The 22425-nt window shown below is 34.6% G+C and overlaps 4 protein-coding genes across 8 annotated transcripts; 2 read left to right on the plus strand and 2 right to left on the minus strand.

Moving 5' to 3' along the window:
- The first annotated feature begins 1333 nt into the window (after window positions 1–1333).
- Window positions 1334–1690, plus strand: LOC145805288 (uncharacterized). Its single transcript, XM_082900405.1, has one exon. It carries the CDS (start codon window positions 1334–1336, stop codon window positions 1688–1690), a length of 357 nt encoding a protein of 118 aa, XP_082756531.1.
- A 5-nt stretch (window positions 1691–1695) lies between these two features.
- On the plus strand, window positions 1696–2388 carry LOC145805289 (uncharacterized). The gene has a single exon (XM_082900406.1). It carries the CDS (start codon window positions 1696–1698, stop codon window positions 2386–2388), a length of 693 nt encoding a protein of 230 aa, XP_082756532.1.
- Window positions 2389–2529: 141 nt separating this feature from the next.
- LOC145806567 (uncharacterized) lies at window positions 2530–4112 on the minus strand. Its single transcript, XM_082903883.1, has 2 exons — window positions 3476–4112; window positions 2530–3380 (listed from the first exon to the last, which is right to left on the minus strand). Exons 1-2 carry the CDS (start codon window positions 3770–3772, stop codon window positions 2754–2756), a joined length of 924 nt encoding a protein of 307 aa, XP_082760009.1. The 5' UTR covers window positions 3773–4112; the 3' UTR covers window positions 2530–2753.
- An 8187-nt stretch (window positions 4113–12299) lies between these two features.
- On the minus strand, window positions 12300–17613 carry LOC114318391 (growth-regulating factor 3). Of its 5 annotated transcripts, XM_028265286.2 has the most exons (6): window positions 17436–17613; window positions 17042–17321; window positions 16070–16424; window positions 13029–13158; window positions 12689–12956; window positions 12300–12575 (listed from the first exon to the last, which is right to left on the minus strand). In XM_028265286.2, the coding sequence occupies exons 2-6, from the start codon at window positions 17241–17243 to the stop codon at window positions 12568–12570; spliced, it is 963 nt and encodes a 320-aa protein (XP_028121087.2). In that variant the 5' UTR covers window positions 17244–17321; window positions 17436–17613; the 3' UTR covers window positions 12300–12567. The 5 variants fall into 5 exon arrangements, with proteins under 5 accessions (XP_028121087.2, XP_028121085.2, XP_028121086.2 ...); XM_028265284.2 differs by having other exon boundaries at window positions 12689–13158; XM_028265285.2 differs by having other exon boundaries at window positions 12689–13158; window positions 16070–16421; window positions 17436–17579.
- Window positions 17614–22425: the final 4812 nt, after the last annotated feature.

Raw genomic sequence — 22425 nt, forward strand, 5'->3', positions numbered from 1 at the left:
ACCACCATCATTCTAAGGAGCGAAATTTGCTATGATTTAAAGTATCTGAGTGATCTACTATTAAGGGAAATCTCATGATTCCTTGGGTTGGTTTGGGAAAAAAAGAAATTTAGCTTGGCTTTTTTATTTTATTTTATTTTTGACTAATTTAACATACTTAAATTAGCTTCGTTTAAAGATTTTTTTGAATTTTTTTTTAACTTTATAATTTTTTTTGGGAGAAAAAGTAAAATGATTATACTTTAAATGTGACGTTTTAACTTATTGACTTAAAACATCTCCAATGGTTATTGCTATATTGGGGTTGCTATTGCTATAATTTGGCAATGAATAGTGTTATTTTGTCAAATTATAGCAATGGTACTCCAATGGTCATTTGCTATTTTTGGCAAATCTCAACCAACTTTTCTTTCAAGTTTGTAGGTTTTGTTTGGATATAGGTTTTTTGCAATTTTATTTTTATTTATTTTTTGTCTTTTGTGACGTTTTTTTACCTGTTTGTTAAAAAAATTATATATTTATATTATTCTCATCTAGACAAATATAAAAATTTTAAAAAAAATTAAAAATTGGAAAAATATATATATATATATATATATATATTATTAATTCACCCCACCAAAAAATATATCACTACACATTTAAGAAATTTTTTTAACTACACATAAAAATAATTTTTCACCAATTACCCACCAACAACCATCCATTATTAACCCAGTATTCATTCACTCACATCCACCCACCCAACAACTATCAATTATTCATTCACCCACCCAACAACCACCCATTATTCATCCACCTACCCAACAACCATCCATTATTCATCTACCCACTCAACAACCATCCATTATTCATTCACCCACCCAACAACCACCCATTATTCATCCACCCACCCAACAACCATCCATCATTCACCCACCCACAATTTTTTCTATAAATATAACATAAGATTTTCTACAATTTTCATATTCACCTACCTATCATTTTCATATCTTCAAAACTCTCTGTACCCACCAAGAAGATTTTCTACAATTTTCATATTCACCTACTCACCCATCCACCTACAATGAACAATTTGAGTAAAGCCATATTAAATGGAGATTTTGATGAATCTTCATCATCTGATGATGATATCATCATGATGCAACTATTCACAGCGCAACAACAAAGATTACAGATGTTAAGCCTAAACCAACAAACCAGACGTGTTGGTTCCACAAGTGGTTGTCGATACATTAATCGTGAGAGGGTCAAAGGCGACGAACAAATTTATAGAGATTATTTTGCAGATAATCTTGTCTATCCAGAAGAATACTTCTGAAGACGTTTTCGAATGAGGCAGTCATTGTTTGTTAGTATCTTACACGATATTCAACAAGTGAATGAATACTTCATCCAAACCCGTGATGCCACTGGTGCTCCTGGATTATCCGGTGTACAGGAGATGACTGCAGCACTTCGGATCCTCCAATACGGCGTGCCTGCTGATGCTGTAGACGAGTACATTAGAATCAGCGAAAGTACTGCAATTGCCGCCTTAAATTTTTTTACCAGATCAATTGTTGCTACCTATGAAGCCGTTTACTTAAGATCTCCAAATGAAGCAGATGTCGTCAGATTATTGCAAGAGGGAGAGCAACGCGGGTTTCCTGGAATGTTAGGAAGTTTGGATTGTATGCACTGGCGTTAGGATAAATGTCCAAATGTCCAAATGCCCAAGCCGGTGCTTACACTGGACACTATCACAAACTAACAGTTGTACTCGAGGCAGTTGTCTCCTACGACTTGTGGATTTGGCATGCTTTCTTTGTCATGCCTGGCTCTCTGAATGATATTACTGTTCTTGATAGGTCGCCTTTATTTGATAAATTAACTAGAGAACGTGCCCCTGTTGCCAACTACACCATCAATAATCACGCATACACCATGGGGTATTATCTTACTGATGGTATCTATCCTCGTTGGGCAACGATTGTGAAAACAATATCTCAACCTCAAGGCGCAAAGAGACAACTATTGGCGAGGATGCAGGAGGCATGTCGGAAAGATGTCGAAAGGGCATTTGGAGTGCTCCAAGCACGATTTAATATTGTCAGCGTGCCAGCTAGAGGTTGGAGTGATGAGGATCTGTACTACATCATGAAGACGTGCATTATTTTGCACAACATGATCATTGAAGACGAGCGTGATATTCCAGAAAATGAACGCAGTGTAGCACAACTTGAGACTGATACCAGTAATTTGGGCTGTCAAATGTCACGCGATCTGAATGAGGAATATGCTCAATTTATGTTGAATCGACAAAGGATTAGATCTGTTGAAGCCCATAATGTAATTCGTAATGATCTAATTGAACACTTGTGGTCCCGAGCTGGAGAGTTAGATTAAGTTTGCATTTTATCTTTTTAATGACAGTTAATGTCATTTCATGTCAGTTAATGTCTTTTTGTTCTAATAAAATGTTCTTCATTTAATGTCTTTTCATTTTACAATGTCTTTTAATGTCAGTTAATGTCTTTTCATAAAATGTCTTACAAAATAAAATAAAATAAAATAAAATAACATTGCAAATAAAAATAAAAATAACATTACAAAATAAAATAAAAATAAAAATACATTGCAAATAAAACAAAAATAAAATAAAAAAACAACATGAAATTTCATTAAAAAATAAAAATTACATTGCAAATAAAGACTAACAATTACATCAAAAAAAATGATATTGCAAATTTCAAAAATACATTATCCCATAATTATTCATCAGGAGGTAGGGGGAAATAAAAATTTGGGTTGCTCACATTTGAGGACCACTTGGCGAAAATCTCATTTTTTCGCATTGTGTAATACGCTTTCATTTGAGGGTCCAAATGAGAAATGTCCGTAGTCATTATTTGGTGTTCTTCCTTTTTCATCACAAACTCATGCTTTTTCATCTCAAGTTCTTTCATCTCCTGCAGTGCTTGAATCCTTTTTTCTTCTCTTTCCTCTTTTTTCTTTTCTTTCTCAGCAAGGTGTTGGTTAAATGTGTCTAATTGTATGCTCATTTTTTGGACTTCAGTTTCAATGACTTGATTTCTCCAGAATAATTCTTTTGCAGATTTCCTACCCATCGGCCTTTTACCCTTTCCAGCGACACTGCCCTCACCAACAATTGGATTGTTACCAACACTTGGACTGTTGTCGTCTTCAAGAGAAATGCAGTTTTTCATAGGGGAATCAGGGGCTGAATTAGGGGTAAACAGTGTATGCATCCTTGACTTTACCGTATTCGTGGGAGCTACATCTTGCCACCTGATATTGTCTTGCAATATTGGCCAACAATGTTCAAAAGCGAAATGTTTGTTTTCATCTTGATGGTATAACAGTTTTGCTTGAAGCATCTGTTTCAAAAAAATTGAAACATTATTTAATTACGTAATTTTTATATGATACCGGAATAAGAAACTAAACATAATAATTGAAAATAAAAACTTACTATATCAACTTGAGAAATCCCACTTGGGTGAAGATTTTCGACTTGAGCTAAACATCCCCGAAATTTGTTAGAACATTTCATGATTATACCCCATCGAGATTGAATAGACACTTGTGTTTTGGACTGATCATTCTGAAGCAGGCAAAAATTTTCATAAATTCTCCCCCAAAAGTGAGCATACGATTGCGAATTGCCAACAATTGGGTCTTCCGAAATGTGACACCAAGATTTACAAATTGCCATATCTTCTTCAATGGTGAATGATTTTCCTCTCTTTGTTTTTGATGAACCTTCCATAGTGATTGGATGAAAAAACTAAAAAGAAAATAATTTGAGAGGTTTGTTGTGAAATCAGATTCAAAGAAGAGAAGAGAAAAGAAAAATTAAATGTAAATATTTGTGTGAAATAAAAGTGGCATGGAATGTTTCAATTTATAGAAATAAAATATATTACCGTTGGGCAAATAGCCGTTTAAAGAGCCGTTGTAAAAAATAATTTCAATTTTTTTTTTTTTTTTTGAACAAACCAAACAGAGCTGAACGACTCTTTATTTACACTGAGGCATCACTATTTTGCCATACATCTATCTACAATTTCTCACTCTCCTCACTCTCATCTCCTCCACGGCTCTTCCACTCCCTCTCATTCTTACTCTTTCTCCTCCTCCATGGCCGAAATCAAACAGAGCACAAACCAAATAGAGCACAAGATCGGAACCCGATCTCCCCTTCTCCTCCGAGATCAGAACCTCCTCCTCCATGATGTCCTCCGAGATCGGAACCCTTCTCCTCCATGATCTCCTCCATGATCGGACCCGATCTCCCTCTTCTCCTCCAAGATCGGAACCCTCTCTCTCTAGTTTGACTCTGTCTCCCTCCGATCTGTGTACTCTCCGTCTCTGGTACGATCTTCATCTATATACATATATGTTTTGATCTGTGTTGATCACTATCAAAAAAATCTGTGTTCATGTCTTTTGATCTCCATCAAAAATCTGTGCATGTGTTTTGGGTTGGATTTTGATCATATATATATATATATATATACGGTCTGCTATGGCTTCATGGGTTTGATCATATATATATATATATATATATATGTTTTGGGTTTGATTTTGATCATATATATATACGATCTGTCTTCATGGGTTTGATCATATATATATACGATTTGTTTTCATGGGTTTGATCATATATATATATATATATATATACACGATCTGTCTTCATGTGTTTTGTCAATTTCGTTCTGAAATTTGCTTGATTGTGAAAATTTGGTTTGATTTTGGTAAATAGCTTCCTTACTGGATTAATTCTGTTATTTTCTCAACCGAATTTGGTGCCAAATTCCTATTGATTTTGCTGATCTGGCAAGGTTGGCATCTGCCATTTCACTTGCCAAATTTGAGAACACATATGGCATCTGCCATCTTTGGCAAGTGAAATAGCAGACCGTTGGAGATTCATTTTTGTCATTCCTGTCATTTTTTTGCTTTGGCAACTGATATAGCAGCTCCATTGGAGATGCTCTTTGGTGTTGTTTGATAAAGTTAAAAACTAAAAACTGAAAATTGAAAATTAAGTATTAAAAACTGAATGCTGAATTTTTTAAGTTAAAAAGTTGTTTGATAAAAATTTAAGTGCTAAACTAAAAATAAGTCGTTTGATATGTATAAGATTAAATTTAAAATTTATTATTTTTGAATTGTATATTTCAATTTTTATATTGTGATGGTGGTGATAGTGGTGGTGATGGTGGTAATAGCGATGGTAATGGTAGTAAAATGATGATGGTGTTTATAGTAACAATAACAATGGTGATGAAGGTGGTGGTGGTGGCGGTAGCGGCGGCGACATGATAGTGATAGTGGTGGTGGTAGCAGTAATAGTTATAGTGATAGTGGTGGTGATGGTGTGGTGGTGGTGGTGATGGTGATAGTAGCGATGGTGGTAGTGACAGTAGCGATAATGGTAGTGATGGCGGCGGCATGATGGTGGTGGTGATTGCAATAGTGATAGTGATAGCAGTGGCGGTGGCATGATAATGGTGGTTGTGATGGTGGTGATGAGTTTGTAATAGTGTATATTGATGCTTATATTTAATATTTGTAAATTCAGTCAGAATTAAGTAAGTTTTAGTATATGATTTCAAATTTTCTTAAATTTTAGCCTACATTTTAAGAGACACTTAAATTTTTGAATGATATTAATTGTGATTATCAAACGAGCTTAATTGATTATTACTTAATGTATTCAGTTGTAAGTGTTGAATCTAATTATCAAATACCCTCTTATCTAATCTATTTTATCTTTTTATACTTTTTTTTAATTCAACCTAAACTCAACTCACTTGCCAAACAGAGACTTTGGCCTTGTTTGGTTTGATTTTGAGAGAATTTTTTTGAAAATATACTCTACAGACACTATTTTAAGAGTAAATAAACCAAAAAGATTTTTTCAAAAAACCTCTGAGAAATATGTTTGGTTATCCAATTTCCATGATTACTTTTGAAACATGTTTGCAAAAAAGGCAAACCAAACAAGTTTTTATACTTTTATCTCAAAAACTATTCTACAAAAAGATAAACCAAACAAGTTTTTGTACTTTTTATAAAAAAAACCAAAATTATTTTAGAGAGAATATTTAGAAAAAGACAAACTAAACAAGTTTTTATATTTTTTATCTCAAAAAATTACTCTACAAAACAAACCAAAATTATTTTAGAAAGAATATTTAAAAAAATACAAATCAAACAAATTTTTATACTTTTTTATCTCAAAAATTACTCTATAAACACAAATCAAACGTACCCTTTGTCACTAGATCATCTTTTGACCGGTTCGTCTGTGGCATGAAATGTCCAACACGGGCTACACTATCATCTTCCTCTTTTTAAGATGCTTCAATTGTTAACACATAAATTTTTTTATTTAAAAAAAAAAAAAAAAAAAAAAACCTGATTGTGCTCTAAACTCGAAGTGTTAGGTTTGTGCTGTTGATGGCTCGCGAATCCACTGAAAATCAAAGCAAAGCCAATACAATATTTACCAGAAAAGCGTGAATCTCTCTCTCTCTCTCTCTCTCTCTCTCTCCCCCTCTCTCTCGCGGAGACTCATAGACAATGTGGGTGCTTAAAAGTCAGCTTTCTTCCTGCTGTAATCGATGTTTTAAAAAAATAAATAAAAATAAAATAGTTTATTGAAATTTAGGAATTCATGTCAAATTAGGTTTTGATAGTGGTTCTTCAATTGTAAATATTAGACTATCTCCAATCCAAAATTTAAATTTTTTATTAAATTTAAATATGATAAAAATTTTGTAAAAACAATACTCTAATCATTTTACTAAATTTGTATCAATTGAAGGGAGTCTTACTTTTTTCATCAATTTAAGGGAATGACCGATTAGTGGACAACCAGATTGAGAAAAACTTGAATATCCTCTCGATCAACCAGTTGTTTAATAAAAAATTAAAATTTATAGCGTTGAAACGTTTGGTATCAAATGAAATTTTTAATTTAGATCTTTACTCAAATTTAATAAATAAAAAAAAAAAAGAACAAGCATTACAGATACCCTAGTACAATGTCAAAATATACTTGGAGAACAGAGCAAAGTTGTGTGTTTTGCTATTTTAATTTGTGGTTTGTGGATGATTTTTATACAATTTGGACAAGTCATTAAAAATTGTGGTTCATTTGTCAATAAGATATTTTAGTTTAAAAAAATTATTATAAATTATTAAATATCTTTTATATTTTATACATTTTTTTATAAAAAAAAATTTAAAAATTATTTAAATAGTTCATTCCCAAATAAAAAGTAAAAGCATAAATAGCATAAATTCTTGAAATCAACACAGGAGGTGTGTATGTAGTTTTGGTCAGGTTTTGGTTAGATCATCGAGTAATACCCCTTCCTTTTGGGATCCTGCTGTGACTACAGCAGCGATCTGTGGGTGGGGCCTTTTTCAAAAAATTTTGATAATTCGAATTTGTTCATATTTTAAAATTTGTCGAGTATAGCATTCATATAAAAATTAAATTAATTGAAAATCAAAAACTCCATGATCATATTCAAACTGTTTTAAAAAAATTATCAAGATAATGTTAGTCGTTTATTTTTAAAAAACAAATGTACTCTTGTTATAGAGATATAGATTTCCAATCAATTTAATTTTTTATATAAATGATTCATTCAATGAATGCAAATGGGGTGTGGCTGGAGTCTGATGAGGAGATTGACCACCATTTGCAATCTTACTATCTTGATTTATTCACTTCGGTCGGTAGTCGGGATATGGAAGAGGCCTTAGCTGGAGTGGATTCTGTTATCACTATTGAGATGAACTCTCGGTTAACCAGGGATGTAACAGACGAAGAAATTAAATCAGCGGTGTTCCAACTGGGCTCTCTCAAAGCCCCTGGACCAGATGGGTATCTGGGGTTCTTCTACCAACGGTTTTGGGCTGAAATTGGGAATGAGGTCTGTAATGCTATCCGAAATTTCTTTGTGGGTGGATTTCTGCTGAAAGAGTGGAACCAAACTAATTTGGTTTTGATTCCGAAGGTCATAGCTCCTGAATCCCTTTCACAATTTAGACCTATCAACTTATGCAACTTTAATCTTAAAATCATCACCAAGATTCTGGCTAATCGCTTGAAAGAAATCTTAGGAAAGATTGTTTCCCCTTATCAATCGGCGTTTGTTCCTGGTCGTATGATCCAAGACAATGTACTGGTCGCCCATGAAGCCTTTCACTACCTTAAATTGCTTAAGCGGGGCCGCCAATCGGCCATGGCTGCAAAGCTCGACTTTAACAAAGCTTATGATCGGGTTCAATGGGATTTTCTTGAAGCGGTTCTGCGTAAGATGGGCTTTCATGATATTTGGGTTAACTGGGTGATGCAATGTATTACAACAGTTACCTTCGCTGTGGTTGTAAATGGGGCTTGCGAACGACTTTTACACCTTCTAGGGGCATTCGCCAAGGGGACCCTCTCTCTCCTTACCTTTTCTTACTGGTGATTGAGGTGCTATCCAAACTACTTCAAAAAAGTTTGGCAGCAAGTAGGTTTTCAGGCATTAAGATCAGTCGAGGGTGCCCAGTACTTTCACATCTCTTCTTTGCCGATGATGCTCTTTTATTTCTTAAAGCGGATGTGGCTCACTGTCATGAAATCCTCCGAATTTTGGCTATTTACGGCCAAGCTTCGGGCCAACAACTTAACTTCGATAAGTCAGGCCTTCAGTTTTCTGCTAACACCAGTGAAGGATGTAAACGGCAAATTTCTGATCTTCTGCGCATTGCCCCTGCTAATCTGGGATCCAGATATTTGGGTTTGCCATCTTTCTGGGGGAGATCCAAATGGGCAACATATAATTTCATTGTGGAAAGGGTGCGCGATAAACTACAAGGTTGGAAGCTTAAACTTTTGTCCCAAGCGGGACGGGAAATTCTTCTTAAATCAGTCGCCCAAGCCATTCCCTCCTATGCAATGTCTTGCTTTTTACTCCCCAAGAATTTGTGCTCTGAATTGAATGCACTTTTGAGCAATTATTGGTGGAAAGGTGACTCCGACAACAAAGGTATTCATTGGGCAGCGTGGGACACTCTAACAATGCCTAAACCCCAAGGCGGAATGGGTTTCCGGGATTTCTGTTCTTTTAATAGAGCTCTGTTAGCTCGTCAAGGGTGAAGGCTCAGTCGGTTTCCTAATTCCTTCTGTGCCCAAATCTTCAAGGGTCGGCATTACCCTCAGTCAACTTTTTGGTCTGCCAGAAAAGGACCGTGGGCATCATGGGCGTGGACCAGTCTTCTAGCGGGTCGAGAGGTGTTACAGAAAGGGGTTCGGTGGCAAGTTTTTAATGGAAAATCCATCAATTTCTGGAATGATAAATGGGTAGCTTTCTCTCCAAACTTCAGTGTCAATTCTCAGAAACCTTTGGGTTGTCAGCTCACGAAAGTGAGTGAGGCAATCAACCACAATACCAACTGCTGGAATGTTAATGTGCTGCAGAGTGTGATCTCAAAGGATGAGGTGGATAAGATTTGTTCGATTCCAATTGCGATTGAGCCTCAAGATGACCGTCTCATTTGGCATCATGATCCGAAAGGACTCTACTCAGTTAAGTCAGGATATCGGGTGGCAGTCACGGACTCAGTACACCACTCCCACACTCGACCGTCATCCTCATTTCAGATGCCCGAGCAAGTCTGGAAATTCTTGTGGGCCCTCCCAATACCTCCAAAGCTCTGGAACTTCTGGTGGCGGGCGTGTAAAAATCTATTGGCTTCCAAAGTTAACCTTTTCCGACGTCATTGTGCTCGGGATGCGTTCTGTCCAGTCTGCAATCGGGAAACTGAAACAGTAGAGCATTTGATTTGCGGTTGCGATTGGACGCGGGCGATGTGGTTTGGGAGTAGCTTGAACATTGCGACAAATCTAAGGCCTATTGTTTCGATTCAAAGATGGACCTGTGAAGTGTATCAGAATATCTCAAATCAGTCTGAGAGGGTGGATTATTTTTGTCGGGTAATTTGGTTAGCTTGGCATATATGGAAGTGTCGGAATGACATGGTTTTCAACCAGCAGCCCATCGACCCTCACTCTATCATATTTCGAGCAGCCAAGGACTCCTGTGATCATGCTTTGGCACTACAGGCTTCTTGTCCTACTCCCTCTCGGCTGAATTCCCGTCGCACTCCGGATCGAGTGTGGATACCCCCTCGACAGGGCAGATACAAAGCCAACTGTGATGTTGCTCTCAGGCCGAGAACCTCCAGAGCTTCAGTGGCGGTGATTTTTCGTAACAGCAGTGGCTCAGTGGTGGAAGGAGCAGCTCGCTTTGAGGAGGTGGGCTCAACCTTGCAGGGTGAAGCGTTGGCAATTCGCTGGGCATGCCTTATGGCTAGGTCGCAGAATCTCTCTCAGGTGGAAATTGCTGGGGATAATAAATCTGTGATTTGTTTGTGTGTGTCTGAAGATGATCCTCCATGGGAGTGTGCTCCTATTATCAGGGATATTAGAATCATAGCTAAACAATGTAATCTCTCCTTTGTTTGGACTCCTCGTGAGGCTAATAGTGCTGGGGGATAATAAATCTGTGATTTGTTTGTGTGTGTCTGAAGATGATCCTCCATGGGAGTGTGCTCCTATTATCAGGGATATTAGAATCATAGCTAAACAATGTAATCTCTCCTTTGTTTGGACTCCTCGTGAGGCTAATAGTGCTGCTCATTGGACAGCGAGGGCCTTTTTAAATGGAGTTCTCCCCTCCAATTGGGTGAGCAATCCCCCAGTTGGCTTATGTAAGGCTTTAGCCTTGAGCTAGTAATGATATTTTCGTTCTTCCTCTCAAAAAAAAAGAATTCTATAATATAAACTGTACCACAGATCGCTGTAGCATCCCTGGTTCCTTCCTCGGTGCATGTTAAGAAGTTTATTTATAAAGTTATTTTAAAAATTAAAAAAAAAAAATTGTGGGAGTTATATGTAACTTTTACTTATAATTTATTAAGTAAAAATAATTTAAATAAATGCAAAAATTGTAATTATCTAAAAATTGGATAAATCATGCTTAAATTTCTTTTCTATTTTCTAATGATCAGCGTTTCAAATTGATACCAAATAGGCCTAGTGAAGTGGATGGAGTTTGATTACAAATATGACTTAATTCACCCAAAAGAAAGAAAGGAGTTTGACATTGTCTTTTTTAAATTCTTAAAAAACTAATGTGCTTGAGAAATATTTTTTTTTTTTTGTTTGGTGCAAAAATTGACCTTCTTTAGTTTTATTTTTATTTTTTTAAACTCTTCCCAATCAATATATATATATATATATATTGTTAAGTGGATTTCAAACTAGCTAATCCCAAACAGGGCCTTAGTTAAGTGGATTTCAAAACATATTTTTTTGCGATTGGGTTCTTTCAGCAAGCTTCTGTTTGATTGGCTTTAATTTTGCTTGTGTGATTAATGTTTACTAATCAAATCAAATCAAACAACAGCACAACATTACCCAAAGAGAAAATAAAAGGAAAATGCCTCGGCATTGTAAAAAATAAATCATTTTTGGTTACCCCATAGTGAAGGTAATATATAGGTAATTTAATTTCCCTTGACAAATCCAAGATCCAAATATAGCATAAATCACCCAATTTTCAACATAATTGAAGATCCCATTTTTACCAAAACTCATGCCCCCTTGAACAAACCTCACCATAGTCATCATTTTTTTTCTTCTTTTCTCCTCTTTTCAACCTTACAACTTTCAGCCAAAATATACCCATTCTTATCAAAATCTTACATTTGCTACAATGGCATAATTTTTACTAGAGTAGTCAAATTTTAGCCTCTGTAACTTTCTAACAATGAAAATTAAAATTTCTACTGTTATATACATTGTTTGAAAGGCATGACTAGAATCTAAAACAATCTTCATTCTGCTGCAAAAGTTGTTGCAGTGTCCTAGGGTTGGCATGACATGAATTAATGTTGTAATTGAACCTGTGATAACATGATCATCTGTAGAGTTTAAACAAGTTGCATTGTTTACATCCTTGAGGGATCACGATGATGGCTGCAAAGTTGGGGTTTGGCTAGTTCTAGGATTGTATAAGAGAAGTGATCATATGTGCTAATCTAAAACAAGTAAATCACTGTACTAAAGTTAGGGCATAAAAACAATCATGTGTCAGTATGGTACCCCACAAGGACCTAAAAGCACCAGTAGGGAAACTAGGACTTCCTTGATCATAAAGGACTCACACATGGAGATATGTTAAATCACAATTTCCCTATAAAAACCAAAATCGAGATTCCAGAAGCAAAACATGACTTATTATTTTGGATGCCTTCAAATATACTGCCTCTATCCTAGATAGAAGAATAAAAGCATGCATATGTTTTGAACACAAACAGTTCCAGCAAATATTACAGACCAACCACCGTAACTATGCTAGTCAACCCAAAGTTTAACACAAAGGATATGTAAGTTCCGAAAGAAGGCAGCAAAGTACCTTCTCAAAAGTACACAAGTAAATTCATAAGACATCCCACATCCCAGAGGGATTACTGTTGTCGGCTTCTTTAAGCATCTGCACCCAACATACAAAAAGAGAGTGATTTAGAAATTCATTCTATTTTTAGATTTTTTTTCCCCCGACTCCAAGGGGGTTGGCAAAAGCAATATGGTTGAGAGTTGACTCACCATTTGGGGAATGAGGACTCCTGTCAGAGATTTCAGACAGAGGTATTGGAACAGAGATTGATAGCTGAGTGGTGGAGAATGTACTCTTGTCATATCTCTGATCATCAGGATCGGTCCATGAATCTCTTGCTTTGGGCCAATCATCCAAGAAAGGTCTTACAGCATGGCTCTCCTGTTTCACAGGACCAGGTGAACCAAACTCGCTGCCAAAGAAGCAATATTGTTGCCGCTGTCTTGACATTGCAGCATTGCTCATCGATTCAAAATCCTGCAGCATGTGTGGTTGACAGGAGTTGCTTTGCAAATAAGCACCATAACTTGGATTTGGAGAGGGGTCTACCTGAACACATGATGGCATGGGATGCCATGTGTTGTCTACATTACGGTCTATGCCAAGGACCTGGACACTTCGTGAACCTTCTGGATGAAAATTTAGTTGATCTACTTCAGGATTCACTTCGTGGGGATACCTGCATTTTTTGAGTTTGCAGAGGGAACCCAAGTTTTAATTTCAATTTCAATTTCCATCAGCTAGACGATATGATCAGATTGTATGTCAATTCCGCTATATACACCAATGGAACATAAGCAAGAATGCTAGCCAGAAGAGATATATCTACCAAAATATGAATTTCATCCACTCCCAACACCAACCCGAGTTCCAACAATTCATGGATGGGGCAGTAGAACAATTTAACTGCTTTGAGCTGAAACGAGTCCTTTAATTCTTATTTTGTACTCGAAACAAAACTAAAAAGTGACAACCAGAGAGGAAGAAAGGGGGAATCACATCATTGAATTTAAAATCTTCAAAGCTTCACGCCAAGTAGGATTGTTTCAAGGGATGTGACGTAGACCAAGTGCCCAGAACACTCACCTACTAGTATTGAGCCCAACTTGGATGTATGCCATCAGAAAGGAGCCTTTTGTTGCTGAGTAGGATTATCTAGGTTAGATATTAATCTTAGGGCCTATTTGAGGCTGTTTTGAGTGTTGTGAACAGTAACTACATACAAAGTGCTTAAGGAAGGTATGGGAAACAAAGCAGATTAATATCTAACCTAAATAACCATAATACATGATTACACATTATTCCAATTGGTCCCAAAAGGATTCAACTTGAAACCACACAATTTCTAATTTTGTTTTTACTATTTCCTAATCTTCTTATGGACTGCAGCAGGGTATTATTTTAAATGTCATATGCAATTTCCTCCAAAACCGACCGAAACGGCATAAACTATGGAGAATTAGGGCATCGCGTGTATCAACCATAATTTTGTTTCTATAATCAAAATTTCATCGAAGTGAAGATATTTTATGGGGACAATTTATGGAAAGTGATGCAATTCACCATTCTGATTAAAAGGGGTTTCTCAAAACTAAGATGGTTCTTAGGGTAAGCCATGGCCTCCATCTCTTGTTCATTTTGCCAGTCTGGTTTATTATGCTGAATCTCCCAACGAACAAAGGATTGAACTCCCCACCTAGATTTGTAGTACCACAATCCTTTCAAATTTCTTCTTATCAACCCCTCCACTAGTGGGGTCCTGTTTATAAGGGGTCAGGCCAACACTTCGCACCTGTGCTCTACAAGGATTACACACCACTAACTCATACTTGAAACCCTACATAAGCTGGCATCTTTATCCTAAGAATTTGAATTGATCTATAGTATCAAATAGTTAGTAACAGACAACCTCATCATCTTTATCAAGAGAAAATAATCTATTCTTTTTTCCCTTAGTCAAGACTTAATTCATACTCTTGACGCTACCTATATCACCACCTCTCATGCCTTTGACAGCCACATTATTATCTTCCAATTGTTTTCTAGAACATTCATTTGACCAGATGATTGATGGTCTAAATATCTTAGTAGTGTTAGGAGGAAAAGCAACCAACTTAATATATCCTCATTCTTGTTTAGTACATGATCCTTATTCAGTTTACAACAAAGATCTTTCCCAGCCGGTCCAGTTTTGGTACTTGGAAGTGTTTACGGCCATGATTTTAGCAAAATGCAGCCCTTGCAATATTGACCATACTGATTTTTGGCTACATTTACTTTGCCCCTTTCTATGAAAAATTATACTATATGTTCCAAGGACAAGCTATTAAGTCAAGACAGTGCTTAACCATCTTTGAATCAGTAAAACTTTTAATAAGCAATTCATCCTTGTTTTTTCTATCAACTAGAGTACATACATGATTCTAATTTATTCATATTGAAAAACAATCCAGCATATTAGTCACAGATTGAGATATAAACCACAAAACAGAGTACAATAGAGAACTCAATTCAGTGGCCTTCTGAAGTTGTCTAGTCAAATAATGAGGTAAGGAAGCAGGAGTACAATTGGGAAGCAACTAGTAGTAGGCCCAGAGATTTAAAAAAATAAGCAATGAATTCATTAAAGACTTTGGAGCATGAAGCTCAATGTACAATGGGGTTCAGGAGAAGTATGCATTATTCAACATGGCATGACATAGAAGGAGCAAGAATTGTAGTGCAATGCTTTGCGACGGTAACCAAGGATGGATTCTTTGTAGCGCTGTTGTTCAGGTGAACTAAAAAAACTAGGGTAGATTTAAACTGTTAGTATCATACTAAATATATATATATAATAATCATTATTGTTTTTATTTTTTTACTTTTCGATATTTTTATATCATTTTGATGTAGTTTCAGTCTTGATGTGGGATCACCATATCCACTTAAGTTATCACATGCTAGACACTTGACAGCCTAAGTGATGAAAGTAACTTTAGGCCCTTAGATTACATGAAATGATGAGCATAAACTCAAAAGGAACGACAGCAATCGGCTTAAGATCTTTAGAGATTTTTTCTTCATGCACTTTGTCTTGCCTTTATTAATTTTGTTCATTCAAATCGAAGAAACCCTATGATTGATGCCCATCTTGTCTTCTGTTTTCCCTTTGTTGTGGTTGTTTGAACACTACGAAGTATTCTTCAAACAATTTGCTTTCCCTTGGCTAACTAAATTCCGCACTGCAACAAAGGTGAAACATATTGATTATATTTATCTATATCACGAGCTCTCTGTCTTCAAATTATTGCCTAACATTCTTCCTTGTTCAAAATTTTGGTTTCCTTATGCTTAGGGTATTTGTCCTTATTTTGTTTGCAATAAAGGTGAAATATACTGATATTTATCTATATCATAAGTTCTCCCTCTTCAAATCATTTGCTAGCATTCTTTCTCAATCAAGTCTTTGGTTTCCTTCTGCTTAGTGTGTTTGTCCTTATTTTGTTTACGCACATATATCATTTATCACATACTAAGAATGAATGAAAGGGAAGCAAATCTGAGGATGCCCATTTAACATAATCTCACAAGGGAAAGAGCAGTGGTACCTGTACTCTTTGTCATTAATCCCATAGGAGACAGGCTCCCTCTGCAACTTTGATGTATTGCTTGCAAGCAACGAGCTCTCATTATTAACAATGGAGTGCAAAGGCAGGTTTTGGAAGCTACCACGCCCACTACTACTCCCAGTAGCACTGTGTGATACCACAGTTGACAACGACTGAGAGGTAGATTGAGATTCCACAGGCTTTCTTGAACGGTTGCGGCCTCGGTTCATGTGCCGCTCACAGTATTTGGAGTCCACATATGCATCTTTAGAGCACCTCCACTTCTTTCCATCCGTCCTCCGGCACCTACCTGGCTCCGGGTCTATTTTCTTCCCATAATAGGAACAATAGCCTACTGCAAATGAAGAGCGAAGTTTAGCCCCCAGAGTTAAGCCACAACATAGAATGAATCAATCCATCAAAGAGATTCACCACTAAAATAAAATTAAAAATGAAGTAGTTGATCAGTTCCAATAATGAAACTATATTTCCAATAATAAAAGACCCTTCACATGTTAAACATACAAAATAAAGGGTTCATCATACGATTGCTAAACAGAAGGCAAAAATTGTTATTCATAATAGATGCAAGCAACAGATTACCCACCTAATGGAAAAGTAAAATTCTTGAATATTTTCATGTTCAGATTACAAAATTGATTATGTCATGGAAATGAAATCAGCATTGAACAGTCACGCATGTCAAATACCACAAATGCTGTTCAGAATTCTAAAAGATAAAGCAAGCATACCAAGAAACTTAATTTAAGAGAGAGAGAGAGAGTCAAAGCAAAAAAGCACAACCTAAAACCAAAATAAAGAGAGAATTAAAGAAGAGCACTGAGTTGTCATCTAATGAGATAACAACAAAGTAACCAAACTCACCACGATCAATGAGATTGCACATCAATTCTAAACTATGATAAATAAATATAATAGAGCGAGAAAAAGAGAGGTGTTTTGATTTCTTACAGCTGGAGTGGTGAAGGAACCTAGCAGAAATAGATTCGAGGCTACGACGAATGGGGATGAGGAGGTCTGGAGGAACAGGTAGTCCGGCGAGTAGGTATTTGTAAATCAGAGCTTGATGCTCCAGCTCCTGCCACTGCGCCGCCGTGAACGGAGGCCGTATCCCCACCCCTGCCGCCGCCACGGACGATGACGCACCACTCATTTCACAGCACTCACTCAATCTTCCTCTTCTTCTCCCAACTAAAGCCTCTAAAAAGGTTGATTCACTTCCAGTAAAAAGCTGCAATAAAGACTATAACATGAGCTCTCCCTCAGACACAGACACAATACAATCCAATATGTGAGAGAGAGAGAGAGAGAGAGAGAGAGGGAGAGAGAGAGAGAGAGAGGTTACCTTGGGGAGGACAGGTGTAGGGTTTGGCCATGGTTGTGTGCGCAGAGCAGAAGCTGCGAAAAAGTTGAAGTACAGTGGAACTGAGAGGGTTTCTGTAATCTTTAGTTATAGCATTTTGCTTATTATGTGTTTAACATTAGCAGAGAAATGGTTTTTTTTTTTTTTTTTTTTTTGAACTAGTAGAAATGGTTTGATCTGATGCCTTTGTTTTGATTACGACTTTCAAAACAGTTATTGGCAGAGTCGTTTCCACTTTTTCCACGAAATTGTGCTCTCTTTTCCACTCAAAATTTATATATCTGTGTTTTGAGGAGTTGATAAAAATTAATTTTTTTAATTTATTTTATTTTTTATGAGTAAAAAATATAAAAGGTGTTATGATTCAAAATGGATAAAAAGTTAAAAGTTGAACTCTTCAAAAGATCCCATAATTCTCTTTGTTAAGATTAAAAATACTAAATTTTCTATTAAATAAATAATTAAATATCTCGTATGACACTTTTTTGAGAGCCCAACATGATTTGTCTAAAATCTTTAATCTTAAGATTATTGTTATTATTATTTTCAAACTATAATCCAAATGCCAACGTCTATTACAATTTAGGAACAATTTTGGTATTGTAAAAAAAAGTATTCTCATTTTACCATGACTAGTTATATGCCTCCAATTTATTCTTTGGATTTTGATACACGAAAAATTTCTTATCTCCCTTTCTTCTTTATAACAATTACTAGTGGTAATTCGTGCGTAGTTAAATTAATAATACATTTTTATATTAATAAAAAAATTAATAATATATTTTTATACAATATAATATAAATAGTTAAATTTTTGTATGTAAATTATGAAATCAAAAAAGATTGAAATTTACAATTTAAGTCCCATAATTTTATCACAATTTATTTATTATTTTTAATTTGTCACAAATTTAATCATGTAACCTTTAGTCTCCCTTGCTAGAATTACAAACTTAGGTAAGTTCAACCCAAACAAGTTTAGTCGAGCTTAAAATTTTTTAAAAATTGAACAATATAGTTTTTAATTGAGGACCTATGCAGAAATTTAAAAATTCAAATTAAATTTGAGTGGACTTGAGTAGAAACACCAAATAACTTGAATAACCAAAACAAAATTATATATATAAATATATAAATTATTTGCAAATTTATTTTTTAAAATAATAAATAAAATTAATTAAAAATTTAATATTAATAAACAAAAGAAAAAACAATATACTTAAGATTTCTAATAGAATTTTTCTTTAAAATATTTAATTTATACACTTTGTAGAAAGAGATCATCGAATTAGGGTTGTTTGAGAAGTGTCGTATTAGTTTGCTTTTTTATCCTTTTATCTTTTTTGGATCATGCACATTTCTACTTTTCTACACATCTTTTCATAAAAAGTAAAAAAGTAAAAAAGTATACTTAGCCTCTGTTTGGGAAGTGGGTTGGCTTTTTGGCTTTTTGGCTTTTTTGGCTATTTTAGCATGGGCTAAAAAGTTTGGTTTTGGAAGGGCTTTTTGGCTTTTTGGCTTTTTTGATTTTTTTTGTGAGAGAAGAGTGTAATGATTATGGGTTGGATGTGATGTTTTGTTTGTTGTGGCTAAAATAGTCTGTTTTGTCTTTTGTGATTATTTTAGCCCCAACCCAACTTGCCAAACACCACCTTAATTATCTTTTTTAGGTCACATCATATTTCTATTTTTCTATACATACGTTCGTAAAAAGTAAAAAAATATACTTATTTAGCACTTTCCAAACTACCACTAAATTGATATTAAAAAAATTTACTTTTTATAATGCCATAAATAATTTAACTATGATTTTTTAAAAATTCTTTTTAATTTAAAAATTACAATAAAATATTAAATAGAATAAAAATAAATTTCTTACAAAATAAAAGTACTTGAATAAAAATAGGTAAGAAGAAAATTTTCATATGGTATTTTCATTTAATTTGAAAATAATTCTAGATGAACAATAAATTATCACCTATAACTCTTTTTTTTTTTAATAAAAAAGTTTAACAAACTATCACTTTTAATAATTAAAAAAAATAAATATTTCTTTCCAATTTATTTTAGCAAAAGTATCTTTTTAACAATTTGAGCCAAAAATATCTTTATTCTTTATTTTAATTTCTTTAATTGACAATTGAAATAAATAAATAAAAAATCTAACAAAATCCACTATGTTTGGTAAGTACTAAAAAAAGTTATGTTTTGTTCTTTTGTTAAAAAAAATATATATATTAAAAAATATTTTTATTCAAGTCCTTATAGTTTAGAAGGATATAATTTTTTTTATTAAAAAAAATAAAAAAATAATACGATTAATAATTTGAACACATGTATTCAAAACAAATTATATTTAGACCAATAATATTATTACACATCATTATGACACATGTGAATATTGATCTCCTTCTAATTGTAGTAATATAACCTGAAGAAGAATTTAAATTTGAATTTTTTTTTTATAATTTAATAAATGATGCACAATTTAAGGAATGAATATTGACCTCATTCCAATTATAGTAACATAATTTAAGTAAGAATCTAAATTTGAAATTTTATTTTAAGAATATAAAATTAATTTATAAACCAATCATATTGTAACACGTATTAACAAAAAATTAAACAAAATAAAAAAAATGAGAAAAAAGAATTACAACTTTCAACCTTAATGAAATGATAATATTTTACAATTATAATAGTATATAGATATATAGATAAATCATGGAATAGATCATTATTTAAAATTTATATATTATGGGAAAAATCATTATAATTTTAAACTTAAGTTAATGGAATGCTTTTGATATTTAGTGCCCCTCAAATTTGAATTTTGAAATGGATTAATATATGTAACGCCTTCAAAATAATACATATAAACCAATCATTCATGACATCCATAGACATAGGAGAAATAAACATGTATCCATTTATCAGAGTATCCATTACAAAAAAAATATTACATGTTGACAACAAAAGTAAATGCCCTACGGGCTTACAACTTTCCAAGTCAACACTTGGCTTCAACAAAAGAGAGTTCTAACTCTTAACATATTAAGCCCTTGGCTCGAATTACATGTAATATAAAAGATAACTACAAAAATAAGCCTTCAGCTTCTAAACCTCCCAAGGTACATCCTTGGAGGCGGCATATCACCTGTACCTGAAAATGATGTCTCATATAGGGTGAGCTAAAACTCAGTAGAGATACGCTAAACATAATATGAGAATGAACTAAAACATTAGCATTTGATAGATGTTTAACTCATATAACCCAACGTACATCTCTTCTATAACCAATCCATATTCACAACCATATTTCAATTCCTTTCCGTTTCATTATCCAAATCAATTCATAGATATGGTTCATTGTTTATCCGAATAGTTCAAAATGAGATTATAACTCAAACTATCAACACTTCAATCATAATCAATTTAAAATGAGACTACAACTCATATCATTAACTCTTCCATGCTTCAATTCAAAATGAGATTACAACTCATATTAAGAATACTTTAATACTTCAATTCATCTACATTATGCAAACGTAAGCAAGATTTCGAGACTTTCACCCTGGACACTCTGGCCAATTTAGTTGTCAATGGAGTCCATCCCCTATCTCCTCCCAAACAGGTTTGAGAGTACATCCCCTATCTCCTCCCAAACTATGGAGTACATCCCCTTTCTTCTTCCAGACAAAATACATATGCCATGTATTTAAACAACTTGTCATAGACAATGATCAATTAAAGCATATATTCAACGTGTAAATCCAACCGTCATATTCAATGACATAAACCAATCGATTAGTTTCAATTTGCCTAATCATCATGTAATTTCTACAATAATCATGGTTATCCTCCACCAATAGCCCAAAGCAGATATTTCTAAACAGATAAATAAATATAACAATAGATAATTTATCAACTTTTCCAAAGGCGAGTAACTCATAATTCCAACCATAACATTTAATCACATGTTCCTTCAATTCCAAAATTTCCGAACCCATCTCGTTATTTATACAAAATAACTTATTTAATCAAATTAGGGCAAATCTCCCCCTTTATCAAATATTATACCAAAGACCAAATTTCATCAATTTCTCTCAAGCCTTAACATATTCAAGACTCCTCATGCCCATAAAGGACTCAAATAGGAAACCCCTCTTTTATATACATAGGAACTAACCAAAAATTTACCAAAAACCTTCTCAAGTCACACTATCTATACAAGATGACAATATCTATGTTAAAACCCATATAAGAGAGTAGAATATCCCTACCTCAAGTTTAGAAGGGGAAGAAGGAAGAAAAACCCAAAAGTCGACGGAGGAGAAACCAAGCTTTGCTCCGATCAAAATGAAGCCCTCAACAAGCTCTACACTTTATCTCAAAGGAGCAAGGTGAGTAGAGGTCTTCAAGCAAGTAGATCTAAGAATCTATGCATGAAAAGTGCCTTTTTGAGAGAGAGAGAAGGTGTTTCACGGTTTAGAGGGAGGAAAGGGAAGAAAAGTGAGAGAAAAGGTCAAGTGAGGGCCTTTATACAGTACTAGGTCAAAAATAGATATAAGCCCCAAAGTCAATTCAAAATATCTAGCCAAAATATCCCCAAAAAAGTAGGTCCAAACCGTGAGAAAAATCTGGGAAAAAGTCGCAAGTGTCGACCCTTCACAACACAAGTGTTGACACCCAAGAAGAAATCTGGAACACTAAGTGTGACTGCACTGCAGGTGTCGCCCCTTCCCTAGGCTGGTGTTGACACCAAAATGCAGTGGGTAATTTCAGAACAAGGGTCGGCCTTTCCTCATATTGGTGTTGACCCTTGCGGCCAATAAAAAGAGAAGGTGTCGACACCACTAAGACCGGTGTCGACACCAAAATGCAGTGAACAAATTCAGAACAAGGGTCGACCCTTCCCAGCTTTGGTGTCGACCCTTGTGGCAAACAAAAGAGAAGGTGTCGACACCACCAA

The sequence above is a fragment of the Camellia sinensis genome, chromosome 13 (assembly GCF_055761805.1).
Source record: "Camellia sinensis isolate YWXY chromosome 13, ASM5576180v1, whole genome shotgun sequence".
NCBI lineage: Eukaryota > Viridiplantae > Streptophyta > Magnoliopsida > Ericales > Theaceae > Camellia > Camellia sinensis.

Coding starts and splice junctions, on each gene's coding strand:
- LOC145806567 (XM_082903883.1), bottom strand. CDS start 3,772: ATGGAAGGTTCATCAAAAACAAAGAGAGGAAAATCATTCACCATTGAA. Junction 3,381..3,475: donor GGATTTCTCAAGTTGATATA/GTAAGTTTTTAT, acceptor TTTTTGAAACAG/ATGCTTCAAGCAAAACTGTT.
- LOC145805289 (XM_082900406.1), top strand. CDS start 1,696: ATGTCCAAATGTCCAAATGCCCAAGCCGGTGCTTACACTGGACACTAT.
- LOC145805288 (XM_082900405.1), top strand. CDS start 1,334: ATGAGGCAGTCATTGTTTGTTAGTATCTTACACGATATTCAACAAGTG.
- LOC114318391 (XM_028265284.2), bottom strand. CDS start 17,243: ATGAGTGGTGCGTCATCGTCCGTGGCGGCGGCAGGGGTGGGGATACGG. Junction 16,425..17,041: donor GTTCCTTCACCACTCCAGCT/GTAAGAAATCAA, acceptor CTTCATTTGCAG/TAGGCTATTGTTCCTATTAT. Junction 13,159..16,069: donor ATTAATGACAAAGAGTACAG/GTACCACTGCTC, acceptor CAAAAAATGCAG/GTATCCCCACGAAGTGAATC.